The sequence below is a fragment of the Sprattus sprattus genome (genome assembly GCF_963457725.1).
Source record: "Sprattus sprattus genome assembly, chromosome: 11".
NCBI classification, from domain to species: Eukaryota; Metazoa; Chordata; class Actinopteri; order Clupeiformes; family Clupeidae; genus Sprattus; species Sprattus sprattus.
The window spans coordinates 9,652,852-9,667,851 of NC_137909.1; the positions used below are offsets into that span (position 1 = coordinate 9,652,852).

At 44.1% G+C, this 15,000-nt stretch overlaps 1 protein-coding gene across 1 annotated transcript in view; it reads left to right on the forward strand.

Annotated features, from left to right (window-relative positions):
• The window catches only part of ank1b (ankyrin 1, erythrocytic b), a gene marked incomplete at its 5' end in the record, with an annotated part of 82,357 nt that overhangs the window by 30,596 nt on the left and 36,761 nt on the right, over positions 1 to 15,000 (forward strand). Inside the window, 2 exons of the mRNA XM_080847354.1 lie at positions 5,366 to 5,464; positions 9,034 to 9,135. Coding sequence (XP_080703480.1) covers positions 5,366 to 5,464; positions 9,034 to 9,135 — 201 coding nt within the window. The remainder of the gene's footprint in view (positions 1 to 5,365; positions 5,465 to 9,033; positions 9,136 to 15,000) is intronic.

The following is a 15,000-nucleotide window of genomic DNA, read 5'->3' on the forward strand; positions in this document are numbered from 1 at the left end:
AGAAAGCTTGAAGCTCCATCTATGTGTGTAGCTCATCATTCTTTCATCAGGGCACTCAAATTGGAGTCCTCTCTCTATTTACTCTATTTCAGGAGTGGGCTATGCTCTGTCATGAGCACTGGTATCCATACGTGCATTTCAGTACGCTTTCTGTACTATTCCACTTACTAGTAGTGGGTGAATGGTTGCATATGTTGTGTGTACCTGTATGCGTGTGTGTGTGTGGGTCTTTGTGTTGTGTGTTTTGTGTGTGTGTGTGTGTTGGGGGGGGGGGGGGGGCTTGCGCTTGACCGAATTTGGAGAAGCACAGTCTTGCTCCCATCTTTCCAGGGGACTTAAGTTGCTTCTTTGGATTTTAACCTATTTCATGTGTTCTATTAGTTCTTTGAGTCTCCTTGATCTTAATCTACAAAAATATACTATATCTGCTATGTATTCTACAAATATATATATATACACACACACACACACACACACACACACACACACATATACATATATACTGTAACGTAAATGTATTCTACAAAAATAAATATAGATTTATAGATCTATAATATAGATCTATAAATCTATATTTATTTTTGTAGAGTAAATGTACGTTACAGTATATACATAGTAAAATATGCTTTTACACAATCAGGGCCGTTTCACATCGCCTACCTCGCGTGTGCCTGACTGCTGCGTTATCAGTAGATTTTCATTTCAGTGTCCATGTTAACAGGTTAGAGCGCTAACACTGCCTGCATGAGACACGCCCCTGTTGGCATGGAGCTTATTTTTCACATGTGAGGTAAGCAGTTTCCAGCAAAAAGAGACCTTAAAAAGACCCTTTGATAGTCATATTGACTATTTCTTGGTAATATGTCACAGTCATGAAAAAAATATAAATATTGTATTACATTTTTCAGCCATTTTAACATTAGCTTGTTATGAAAGGGGAAAGTGGAGGTTACATGCGTACTATATATTAGAAACCCAATTTTAGGCTATAATTATATTATGTCGATATGTTAACAGAACATAGGTGAAAGACAGTAGTTTATCTCTCTCTATCTCTCTCTCTTCCTCTGAACAAGGGTAAACAAAAATCAGTATTTGGATGACACCAAACTCATTGTGTATTTATGGCCATTATCAAAGCCAAACTAGAAAGATGGGGCTGGCAGTGCCACAGCAGTGATGCTGGCAGTGTGAATAAACACACGCTAACGAGCCACAGCAGTTTAGCAACACACACAAGGTAGTGAATGTGAAACAGCCCTTACACACCGTCTCAGTTCGATAAAATGACTCCCTATCAGAGCACAAACTGTCAAATATACACACCCACGCAAACACACATGCACAGATGCTTTTGCTGTTTATCCGTATTTGGTCAAATCCCATTCAGGACATTTTCCTGGTCTTTGGTGTTTATTGATTTGTCCTCTGGTTCAGAAGAGCCTGCCTTTTGTTCATCTTGAGAAATGACCACCCACCCAAGCATGTCAGCAGCACCTGTGCTCTGAGCTCACATCCACTGTGCAACACACGGAGCTGTGTGCTGCATGTTTCACATCTGTATCATAGATTATCATCTCTATGCACCGAGTGGGTGCGTTGATGATGAGCTTCAGTGCATATCTGTTATTCAATGTCTGCATGATCAACATCATATCTTTATAATGCCAATATTGGCTGTGTTGCTGTTTGTTATTCCCCAGATGGCAGACACCTTTTCATCAGAGGTGTGATGAGGCACCCTAGTGGGACCTCTCAAGAGTATTGAGTATGCAGATCTGACTCCCCATGGGCCATTTTGGCTCTGATTTAGATGTGACCCCGTGACCTTTTGAGTCAAAATATGCAGCAGGCTAGCCTGTGCACAGATCAGTCCTTCATGCTCCTGCCTCAATGACTGTGTAAAAGTTTCCAGAAAAGGACGGGCATTGAGGAAGAATACAAAGTGAACGGATATGAGGAAAATGACTCTCTAGATTGCTATGACAGTCCGCATTAAAATGCTCTGTCATGTCATCCAGTCGCCTTGGGAACTCAAGGAAGTGTTTTTCTTGTGCGTGATGAAAGGGAGTCTGTGGAATGGATAGAGTGTTCTGCAATAGGATGATAGGATAAGAATAGGCAGTATAATTATAGATCTTTATTTATAGATTTGTGGAGCATAGTGACCTTCTCACGATTGTTCCAGAAGGCTTCATGTATCAGTTCCCTCCTGCTGTTGTTGGATGTGGCACTTGAAGCTGAGCTTACTGGGAAATGCTAGATACACAGACACACACCTTTACACACACAGCCACTAGAAAAAAATGTCCCAGTCCCCATGATGGAAATTATGGTTAGTGTGTGTGTGTGTGTGTGTGTGTGTGTGTGTGTGTGTGTGTGTGTGTGTGTGTGTGTGTGTGTGATGGAGGAGCAGGTTGTTGTAGTTGTCAAAGGTTGTTTATTAGTGTATTGCTTGCCTCTTTGTCACCAGAGGTTTGTCTTTGGGGGCAGAAGTGGGTCTGAGAGTAAACCCATGAGGGTTCATTACCAGCATTCATCACCCACTGTCTTACCGCTGCTGTATGCTTGGTGGGGATGCTATTTATGCTATTTATTGTGTGTTGGTGCTTGTGTTTCAGTGTGTAAAAAAACACAGAGACAGGGAGAAACCAGAGAAATGGTAGGGTCTGTGAGCTCTCTGCTGTTTGCGGTGGAGTTGCTGTAAAGTCACAGGTTTCTAACCCAAGGAGGCGTTCTGCGCCGTCAGTCACACAGTTGTCTTGTTTCCAATCAGCGGCTGAAGGAATCCCCCACACTTCTCCTCTCGCTGCGCTAATTGCCACAGCCTCATGTCATCGCTACTCTGTTTCGATGATGTCATGGAGTTTGAGATGGGGGGGTTGCCGGGGATAGACTAATTGTCACTATTCCCCTCGGAGACGGTGATCTGTTCGGGTTTAGTTAACCAAGTCGCTACTCCGCGGGGACCTCTGACGGGTCGTAACGTGTGAGTGGCATTCATTTCCCCTGCCTGCTCCTCCAGTGGAGCTCCTGAAACTGGAACACCATGACGTTCTGTCACAGACTGCTGACGCAGCACCCGCCAATCAGGCTGTGTTCCGCCATTTTTCAGATGTTAACATATTTTTCTCATGTGATATGGCTGGCAGTATGATCCAACCTGCTGAACAAGCCTTTTTTACATCTGCGTAGTTTCTTGGGGTGTATCAAATAGCGCTCATTGATTCCCATTTCAGGGTAATTGATTTTGACAGCACTGTTCCTAACATTGGCATTGACTTATAATGACCAGGCAACAGGACTAGATATATCTTCTTGCATTGAGTTGTGCCTCAAGGTCTGTTTTCAAGCTCATTTTCCCTGGATGCTGTGCACTGAAAAAGCTGGGCACTGGAAATGCTTGGCACTGGAAATGTATTTTGCGCCTCTTCTCTTCCTGAATTTGTACTTCTGAAATCATTAACCACATCGAAGGCTCGTACAGGTCAATGGTTGCACCCTATAATAGTGTAAAAGCCCAGTAATCAGGGCTGTGGAGTCAATATTAGAACTTTTAATAGTCCAAGTTTCTCAAATGTTCCCAAATCTTTGTCCTCGAAAACCAATAATACATATGCCCAGTAATACAAAATATATGTCTTTTGGCTTAGTGCAGTGATACTTTGTTTGTTTAAGATAAAATAATCACTATTTGTGGTGCCTGCTACAGTAACAGCACAACATGGTCTTTGTTATCAATCCAAGCTGCAGTCCAGTGAGCCCATATAGTGATCCAGTTAGCCCATGTTAATACTCCACATGGGCGAAAAAGGTCAGATATCTCAAATGTCGCCATTTGTCGGCGGCTGCTTCTAGACTACGCCCTACATAGCCATCTCAGTGATGCATGGGTTTAATCTTCTGCACTAAAATGATCCTTCAGGCCTGGCCGGACTTTAACGCCCCTGCACACAGCCAGCAGAGCCCACTCTTTCAAACGAGGGTATTGCTCAAGGGGTGAATTTGTTGTGAAATGAATTTATGGCTTACAATTAAAAATGATATTCATATTTTAATTGACTTTCAAGGACATGCATCTTAATAAGGGTCTAATGGTCTTTTTGCGATGGATGTGGCCGATGACATTCGTGTAACTTAAAAAGCAAGATGTATATTTTAGGTACGGTTGACATGCTGCTTGAATGCCCTAGGTACTGTCCATGTTTTTACCGTAAAATGGATAGGGCTTAGCCACTCATAGTCACTTAAATTGAAGAAAGCCTTTGTGCTGATTATGATAGTGCTATAATGCTACCAATTAATTTCAATTATTTATGTGCATATACCACAATCAATTATGAACTATGAGATGACCAACTGTGAAGCTAAAACCAGAGCTCCAAACCTTGCGCTCATGAAGTTACTTCAGCAGGCTTTCTGACGACATGCTAGCTCAGACGTATTTCTCCTCCTCCTCTTTCTTCACCTCTTCTCTTTCTCTATCTCTCCATCTCTTATGTGGTTTGTGCTCTCTTGAATGATCACCTCTTACATCCACAGACTTTTTTCCGCCCTGCTGCTTCTCCCTTGTCAGTCATGCTCAGTCGTTAAGATGTGTTGTTGTTGTTGGACAGGAGAGATGTGAGTTTGTATGCGTGTTACAGGCTGTTGTTGGTGAAGCTGTTACAGGCTAAAGTGTCTCCAGTTGGTGACTTTACTCATGGAGTCTCTGGTTACCAGTGTTAGGCTTTGAACAGGGCTTGAGTGGTGTGGAGAGATAATGTCCATTTTGTTCATTGAGAGTGAAAAGAAAAGGCAATGGAGCGATATTTGCCGGTGGCAGAGGCAGGTTAATGTGTCAGTGATGAACTGAGAGTTACAGAAAGATCCAGAGCTTAGACATAGAAAGATCTGGATTTTCATGTTACGTAGATCATCACATTATAGAGAAACTGAAAACAGTAATTTCTATGTTTGCTGTATATGTCGTTGTGTACTGTATATCCCACACATTGAGTCCTCAAAAGTGGTGATCGTGGCAACATCGTGTGCTTAGCCTACATGTGCCTATTTCACAGCACTACATTTTTATTTGATGTCATCTGTGTCAGTTGTGGAGTTTTGGTGGACCACGCCGTGTTGACAACTGCTTACTCTGGCAAAGTGTGCCAGTTGATGCAAATTACATTTTTGCTCCTGCTGTTCTTGGTGTGGGTTGTGTCCTTGTTCTTGTATCTATTTGGAGCCCTCGTGTATATGTGTGCCTCTATGCATTTGTGTATGTGTGTGTGTGTGTGTGTGTGTGTGTGTTTGTGGCAAGGTGTTGTGAGCATGGGTGTGTATTAACAGGTTTTGTTGTCTCTATGTGGTGTGTGTCTTCTAGGCCCATGTGGTCCAGCGCTGGCTTTTCGAGCAGGACAGTAGTGTGAGGTCTGAGAGAGGCTCGCTGGAGGCCCGTGGAATATGGCACTTTGATGAAAGAGTAAATATATAACCCCCTCCCTCACTCCTTTCCTCCCTTCCTCCCTCCTTACCTCCCTCCCTCACTCCAACTCCTCTTTTGCTTTGTGTCGTAGCACTTTGACGCTTTTCGCCGCTCTCGTCTACGTGGCAGCTTTGTTGTCGTTACCGTAGTGAATTTGTGCCGTCACACACTCTAACTGCTAATCGCTCTTGTTCTTTTGACCTTACTCTCTCTTTATGTGTCATGTTTGTTGTTCTTGGCTATCTTATTTTTCTTCTTCTTCTTCTTCTTCTTCTTCTTATTCTTCCTCCTCATTGTAGTCTCTTGTGTCTTATGGAAGCTCCTGTTGTCAGAGGTGTCGTGTCTCTGTCGTGCTGTGGCTAATCTAATGACGGTCTGGTGCTTTTACCGCACAACTTCTTATTTTTTAACGAATCTTCAAAAAAACTCTCTTTTTGGCTTTTGCAATAATTTGTATTTTGTGTGTTTTTGAGTGTTGTGTGTGTGTGTGTGTGTGTGTGTGTGTGTGTGTTTGTAACTGGAGTGAATTCTATATGTTGAGTAATTTCATGTAGTGGAGTAATTGATATTGTATGTTGTTTGATGGTGCGTTTTTCTCTGTGTCTGTGTATTAATAAGTGTGTGTGTGTGTGTGTGTGTTTTGTAAATGCGTATACTCAACAAAAGATCGAATGACAACAAATGCATTCTTCATGTAATCTACAGTTTTTGAAGTGAGTATGTGCTCTGTCTGTAGCAGACTGGCCTGTGTTGAGGATATTTGACCTTGCCACAATCATCCCTCTTTATCCACTTTTAGCTTTGCTGAGCACACAGCCTATGTGAGATCACACTGAGAACAAGGGACAAATAGGTATCAAGATACACACCCTCCCCATACCCCTACCTCAAACACATGCTGTGCGCACACACACACACACACACACACACACACACACACACACACACACACAGTCATACACACAGACACACACACACCACACGCACACAGACAGACACGCACACAGACAGACACGCACCGTGGTAGAGGCAGAAGCAGAAGCAGACACACAGGGAAAGACAATTACAGTACTTGGCTAACCTTCCTTTCTCTCTGAATAAACAAACGTGTGCGCTCACACACATACACAAACACATACAGACACACACACACACACACACACACACACACACACACACTAGACGCTTTGGCTCCTTTCTGCAGCATCCTCCTCATCTGTAGAGTGGCAGAAGGATGGGCACTGATATTTGAGACGCAGAATGTGCGGCAGAGGCAGATGAGGGAGCTTTAGTGTCTCTCTCTGATGGATCCTCTTCTCTCTCTCTCTCTACCTCTCTCTTTATCTCTCCCCCTCTCTTTCCCTTTCTATCTCTCCTTCTCTTTTTCCCCTCTCTCTTTACAGCTTAGACTCATGAGTTTCTCTGCAGTCATCACACTGTATCTCATCACAACAACATGAGAGAGAGAGAGAGAGACAAGGAAGGAAAGAAGAGGGTGAGGTGGCTGTTAAAAGCACAAGACTGTGGTCTAAAGATGGAGAGCAAGAGTGAAAAGGGGAAGAAGAGTGGCACTGCAACTCGCCACATAAGCAAAGATGGAGAGGAAGTGATGGATTGTAGGACTGGAGAGGTAGAGCGTGAAGGAGGGGGTTGCATGTATGACTTAGTGTGGGTCTGTAAATGATGTGTGTTTAGCTCCTGAGCCTGACACCAGGGGGAAATAAATTGACGCACTGGCTGCACATGATGACTACCAATGAATGGGCTGGGTGGATGGCCATAACCCAGGCACACATCAAAGCAGAGGGATTGAAGTGGAGGGATGGAGTGAGAGGAGAGGAAGGACACATGAGGGGGGAGCGGAGAAGAGGGATGCAGTGAGAAGAGAGGAGAGGACAGGGATGGAGTGATCGGAGAGGAGAGGGGTGGAGTGAGAAGAGAGGGAGGGGGAGTGGAGGAAAAGGAGGGGTCGAGATTGGAATCGATCTGTGCAGCACATAAGTCAGCAGAAAGGGAAGTAACATATCATTCCAGGCAACCCCTCTGGTCATGTGTTTTGCATGGAAATGGCTGTCAGCCATGACTGTTATCTGTTGACACACAAGGAAACATGTAGGCAGTAGTCCACACATGTGCTATGCATGTATATTAGCACACACACATACACACACACACACATATACACACATATTCCTTTGTGTATCGATCTGTGGCCTGACTGAAAGATGTATGCAGGCTTACTGCTGATTCAGAGTTAGAGGTCAAGTCAGGCCTGTCTGGATGACCATGCAGGAACACACTGGAGGATGACATCATTGTTATTAGTCTTTGCTCTTTGTTAATGAAAAAATATATTTATATATACATTTATAGATTAAAACAATACAGACACACACACACACACACACACACACACACACACACACACAGATACAGTCTTGCACACAAACACATAGACAAACACACAACCATAGGCGAGTGCTAGCAAACAGATACTCCATTGCACACTCACCCACACAACAGCTTTATAATGAAGAACCATCATGCACAGTCTGCTCTAATATACAAGGGCCATGAACTGACTGACCTTCCTACACATGTTGTTAGTGAGACATTTGCCCAGAGCTGTGAAGCATCACATTCAAGCCAACATTGCCCAAGAGAAGAACACAGAGAGCGTGGCAGAGGGAGGTGCAGAGAAAGATAGACAGATGCAAAAGAAAGAGAAGAGGCCTCTGCCTGGTTATTCTACAGGGATATGATTGGAGACGAAAGGCAGAACTCAGTGGCCAGAGGAGAAAGAGAGAAAGAGAGAGACAGAGAGAGAGAGAGACAGAGAGAGAGAGAGGGGGCGAGGTGGACAGGAATGGAATTGCTAATGTAAGTCGGAGGAAGAGACGGAGACAGGAGATATGGAAAGATGTTAACATAAAGCATACCAACACAAGGACTTCTTTTCTGTTACAACATGGAACATTTTAATATTTTATCAAGTGTCCTAATTTCATTTCAAGAGGACCAAGACGGTGGTAAACACAATGGGAAGAAGACTGGACTTACACCCTTGATTTGAATGAAAAATGGCTGAGTGAGTGAATGAATGGATGAAAAACCACAAGATAACAAAATAGTGGTGGGCATGAACTATTCATGTTCCATATTCCCTCCCCTAGTTGTGGGTAGATGTCTATGCCATTACTGCACTGTTCGGACGTACGCAATTGTCCTGACACTGATTCCCTCTTGTTATAGGAGACCTTTTTCTTCTTCCATTTTGGTCACATCATGTTTGAAAGGATGGAATTGAAATTTAGGTTTTTTAATTTCAGTTTCAAACTTTTAATTTGTGATGCAGACAAAGTAGTTTCACTTTGTGTATACACGGAAAAAGTATGAGATGATCCTAGGATAATAGTGAATATGTTTCCACTCTTTATGTAATGCACTGTAAATGTAACCTCTCCATCTTCATCTTTCTCTCTCTCTCTCTCTCTCTCTCTCTCTCTCTCTCTCTCTCTCTCTCTCTCTCTCTCTCTCTCTCTCTCTCTCTCTCCCTCCTCTGCCAGGCTGATGCTACCACTAGCTACCTGCGAGCCGCTCGCTCAGGCAACTTGGACAAGGCGTTAGACCATATCAAGAATGGCATAAACATCAACCTGGCCAATCAGGTGAGAAAAAGCCCCCCCAAAGTTTCTTCACCCTTTCATTGCCCTATTTGTGTACCCTGTGTGTGCCTTGTTGTCGTATTTGTGTACCCTGTGTGTGCCTTGTTGTCATATTTGTGTACCCTGTGTGTGCCTTGTTGTCATATTTGTGTACCCTGTGTGTGCCTTGTTGTCATATTTGTGTCCCCTGTGTGTGCCTTGTTGTCATATTTGTGTACCCTGTGTGCATATGTGTGTGCACATTATTTTGCTCTTGCCCTTGTTTTTCAGCTTGTCAAGTTGAGTGTATTGTGTTGTGGAGTGGAGGCTTCATATAGGCCTCAAGTTCACGGCCCATAATATCATCATCCATTATGAATGGCACACTTAAATCCTGAATAGTGTTGCCCTGAGGATAATCACTAGCCCATTTAAGACTCCATCTTTGTTGTGGAGTTCATTAATCTGACATAGCAATCTAACCATAACCCCATTGATTAGGGTAACTTTTTCACCCAGTAAACAATGGCTAATTTGGCTGTCAGCGGATAAAACAACAACAACAACAACAACAACAACAGCCCAAAGGAATGATGGATGACAGTACTCTGTCATGAGTCGTTGACCAATGCAACGAATGGCCTCTGCCCAATGCCAACCGTTCGGCTGTGTGAGCCCTCCACTGTGGATCGTCTCCGGGGTTTCCCACCTCCGCGCGGCAGGAGCCAGCCCCCAGGGTAGAGCAGGCCAAACCAAATGTCACTTCGCCTGCAGCTGTTTTTCCTCAGATTCCCATAAGGTTATTTTTCTCTCCCCAAATGTTCCACATAACAGCCTTTCTGCCCTTCCAGAGTGACAGGGTAGATGCTATATTTGGTCAGGCTGCAGTGCCTTTTTTCCCTTATCCTCCTCTCTGCAATCATCTTCATTCTGCTCCCCACAAGAACAATACTGTACAGAAAGCCATTAATGAGTTGTGTATCATCCGGATATTATCTGGATACATCACTGGAAAGCTTACAAGTATTAATTGCTATTTAGATTTTACTCAGTCAGTGGTCTTGAGATTAGTGTGATTATGTGTGTGTGTGTGTTGTGTATGTGTGTATGTGTGTGTGTGTGTGTGTGTGTGTGTGTCTGCACTGTTTGTGTCATTTCCATGTGTGTTTGTGCTTTTAATCAACCCCCTCTGTCACTCTGTTGTGACCCCACAGCTGTGTTTGTAGATGACGGTCATATCATGGTATGATAATAGTATAATAATTTGGTAGGTAATTGGTGGCATCAACAGTTAAGCCCCCCCCCCCCCCCCCGCTCCCTCAATTCAAGAAAGCTTTATTGGCATTAACGTTATAGCAACATAACTTGCCAAAGCCACCTACATACACACATAAAAAAGGGACAATTATGGTGAAGAGAACTGAAATGTCACGAAATAAGACAATTCTAATAATAATCAGAAATGGAATTGGTGTTTTGTTATGGGTGGCCACACTAGGGCGACAGTGGTTCAGGTAAAGGAGTCGTTTATAAATTGTAAGATTGCTAGTTCGATCCTGACTTCTTGAGCAAGACACTGAACCCTTAACCGCTCCCGATGCGCAGGTTGGCAACTTAGATAGTAGCCTCTGCCGTCGGTGTATGAATGGGTAGATGTCTGGGGCATTAATATGTAGAGCGCTTTGAGTGCTCTCTGATTAGAAAAGCGCTAAATAAATGCAATTCATTTACTAGCTGTCCTTCAGGTTAGGGTAAGCTGCTCCAAATTCTGCTCCCAGAATGTATAGTCATTTTTCTTCATTTGTATAGTTTCAAAACTCATGGAGGATTGAGTGGAAGGTATTGAATGGAGATTCCTCTTATTTCAACGTATTTGTTTTGTGCATTTGGTTAAGAAGTGCAGCTCTGTCTCTTCAGCCCCCAGACACCAGTGCGAGCACAGCCTCTCCTCTCTGGGCAAGCATGTCTGCCTGTGTCTGCCTTTTTCTGTGTTCACTGAGTCTGTACACTGTCAAGGGTTTCCTGAGTTGCATTCCTTTAACTCTACTAAAGGAACTGTATATTCACCTTTTAGGTAACAAATAGCAATGTCATTTGTGTTTTGTTTTAGTGACTTATTTCCAATAGGTGATGTCGTTCTCCTTTTCAGTGATTGGGATTTTGTCGGGTCAAATGTTTCTTGCTATTGTGTCATGTCCTGAGCCTCTGTGATGTGAGTTGGTGTGAAATCACTGCGTCAGGAGAAGGTCGCCTCTCTCTCTCTCTCGCTCTCTCTTTCTCTCTTTCTCTCTCTCTCTTTCTCTCTTTCTCTCTTTCTCTCTCTCTCTCTCTATCTCTGCCTTATCCATCCCTCTCTCTCTACTTTCTTGTTAGTCTCTCTTGTTAGCCTCCCTCAGTCCTGCTCTCTCTCTCTATTCATCTTGCTTCGCTTCCTCTCTCCTTTCGCCCTGTTGCATCCTGGGAGCTGACAGCTGGGCTGACCCATCTCTGTCTCTCAGGAGCAGCTGATGACGGCTGGGCCGCGTTCAAAGCTTCATGAGTGGACAGGAGCGTTTCCACAAGGAGCAGCCTGGCGCCGTGCCCATGTCTAAAGGCTTCAGAGGCCACGCGCCCACTCGCAATGCCTGCGGCCCTCACAGACACACACGCACACACTCACACGCAGACACGCAGACACGCAGACACGTACAGAGCCGCACAGACACACAGACACACAGACACACAGACACACAGACACACAGACACACAGACACACACACACACACACACACACACGCACACTACGACTACTACTGCAACTCACACAATCATTCTCAAAATGAGAGAGATTGAGGAAAATCAATGTTTGTTTTGAAGTCTGGCACCCACACAGCTCTCCACAAGGATGCTGACTGTTAGTGAGTGAGCATTACGTCACACTGAATGACACAGTCTGAGAGAGAGAGAGAGAGAGAGAGAGAGAGAGAGAGGCTTCGAGTAACCAGTGCCTGTCTCACTAGCCAGAAGCTGAAGGCCTCTTCAAGTTACCTAAATTGAAGAGCTTTTCCCTTCATTTTGCTGCTATCACAATATTTCAAAGTCATTTCTTCGGCGCTGTCACTCAAGCAGTCGATGGCAATAAGTAAACAAAAGGGAACTGAATAGAATTTCCCCTAGTCAACCACCACTGTATGAAGTGCAATGCAACATTGAGGATAAACACCTGCCATATCCTAATAAGGGCCACCATAATAAGGTTGGATGACTAAGCCTCATCTCCTTGTCATATGGTGACTCATAGGCCACCTATCATTGCCGATCATGGAACATTTCCCCCATCCAGGAGCACCCTCTCTTCAGCAGTGATCCATGGCCAGGCAGCTGGGGGAGTTGCCATGCTAATGACTTGAATGAATAGCTGATGTCAAGCAATTAATTCAAGTGTTCTGGCAATGCTGCAGTGCCGTGATCATTAAGATGATGGTATTTCATCTCTCGTGATAGGACAAATCTGGTGTTTACCTGATCCTTAGGGAGGAAACGAATATGAATTGAAAGTGTAAGTAGGGTGACCACATGCAAACGGACCAAATGTGGGACAAGCAGTAAGTGGGACCATGTGGGACATGATACCAACAAATAGAGGTAACCTACAATAATGTGTATCTAACTGATTGAGAAACATTTGTATTCATAAACACCTGTGTGAGATAGTTTTTTGTCACATAGCACAGGATTTTTCCAGGCCTTATGTCTGCACAGTTTGATTGACAGCTGTCACAGCCTCTTGATGACCACCTTCACTGCTCTCTTCTCAGCCACTGGATGAAAGCCAGACTTTAAGAAAAGCTTGGACCACTTTCAGCCCTGACAGAACCTATTAGCTCATTTAAATGTGTTTGTATGATATGTCTATACTTTGATAAAACAGTGCAACACAATTGTACGTCGCTTTGGACAAAAGCATCTGCTAAATTACTAAATGTAAATTACCATTTTATTAAAAATCATAAAGAAGTCCAAACGGTTGACTCTATGTCAGCATTCACCTTGCAAGGTTTAGGATGATTTTAAACAGTGTTATGGTGTGTTGAGCAATTTTCAAGTCATAAAATACAGATTTTTATAAATTTACCTTTGTGGTGGTCTCGAGGTCGACAACTCCAGCACCAAATGGGTGAGGCTCGAACTATGCACATTTTCATGAACCCATTCCCCTTTTTTCTGCAGAATGGGCTGAACGCGTTACACTTGGCGTCGAAAGAGGGACACGTCAAGATGGTGTTGGAGTTGTTACACCATGGCATCGACCTCGAGACCACCCGAAAAGGTGGATTTATAAAAAATCTGTGTTTTATGACTTGAAAATGATCCCTCACAGACTTAATTGACATCACCTGATAAGTGATCGGGTGGCAAGAGACTGCAAGGGCTCAAAATGGTATGTATACAAACGGGACAGCACGTCGCGATCTTACATTACTGTTTTTCACACTGTAAATTCCCCTCAGGGACATGTGGACTTTTCCCCTTCAGGGACAGTCTGTAGAAATGTGGACTTGCAGAAAGTGTGCATAAACGGCTCAAAATATCTGGCCTCATGCACTTGATGATTTGACAAGGGGACAAGCCCCAAGCCCTCACAGATTAACCAGAAACCTCAAAGTCCCTGAGTCCATGAGTGTGCACTTTGAGATTGCCCCCCCCCCCCCCCTTCCCACTCAGGCCCTTGCCACTTTTTAGCTATTTCTGCTATATGATGCAGTGTTTTTATGCAGTTAGGCTCAGAGCTGGGGGTCGAAGTTACAATTTAAATAGAGCAGAAACGATGCCGCAATGGCATAAGTGGTTCATGTGCCGGGTGGGTAAAAAAATGCATTCATGTGCTCTTATTTCAATCAATTAAATTCAAATGACCAATGAAAATGGTGTACATTATCTTATATGCGGGCTGACCAATGACCAATGAGAATGCTGGACATTATCTCATATGCGGGCTGACCAATGAGAATGCTGGACATTATCTCAAATGCGGGCTGACCAATGAGAATGCTGGACATTATATCATAAGCGAGCTGCCAATGACGAATGAGAATGCTGGACATTATTTCATAAGCGGGCTGCAGGACAAAGGGTCAAAATGCCATGCAGTACAAATGCAACCCTGTACACCTAATCACCCTAAGTGAAGTCGGTTGATATTTGTATATTTCATGGGGGATGCAGCTAACTTGTATAGATGTCTTCTTTAAAGGGTGCTGTGATAGGATAGAATGACATGCTTGGTAGTGAGGCTTGTCAGATCACTGATAATCCAGTATTTAAAAGCTGCTCTGATTAGACAGGGACTGAGCTGACCATGAAGATGAGGTATTCCCTGTGTGATGAAGGTGAGCAGTTAGCGCGTGCAGGGAGCACAGAAAAAAGGCTCACACACAGGCACGTGTTGCTGTCTGCAGAATCCCCCTAGTGAGACCGCCCACTGTCTGTACAAATGTCTCTCTCTTGCTTGCTCTCTCTCTCTCTCTCTGTCTGTCTGTCTGTCTGTCTGTCTCTCTCTCTCACTCTCTCTCTGTACTCTCTCTCTTTCTCTCTCTCTGTCTCTCTCTCTCTGTCTTCCCTTCACTCCCTCTGTCTCTCTCTTCCGCTCTCCCCTTTTTCTCACTCTCATTGGAGTGCACATGCACTGCGGCTGCAGCATGTTGCTCACCAGACATGAGGACTGCTGCAGAGCAGAGAGGCATGTTTGTGTGGCTTGTTAAGACCCCTTGTGGTAGGCTGTGGTGCTGCATCCTGACGAGCCTGTAGCAGCACCACGATAGAGAAATCCTGGCAGCTTGTTTTCAGCTCAGATGACTTTGAGCCATCAACACATGTTGATCACGGTGTGGTTAAGCCCTATCAATCCAA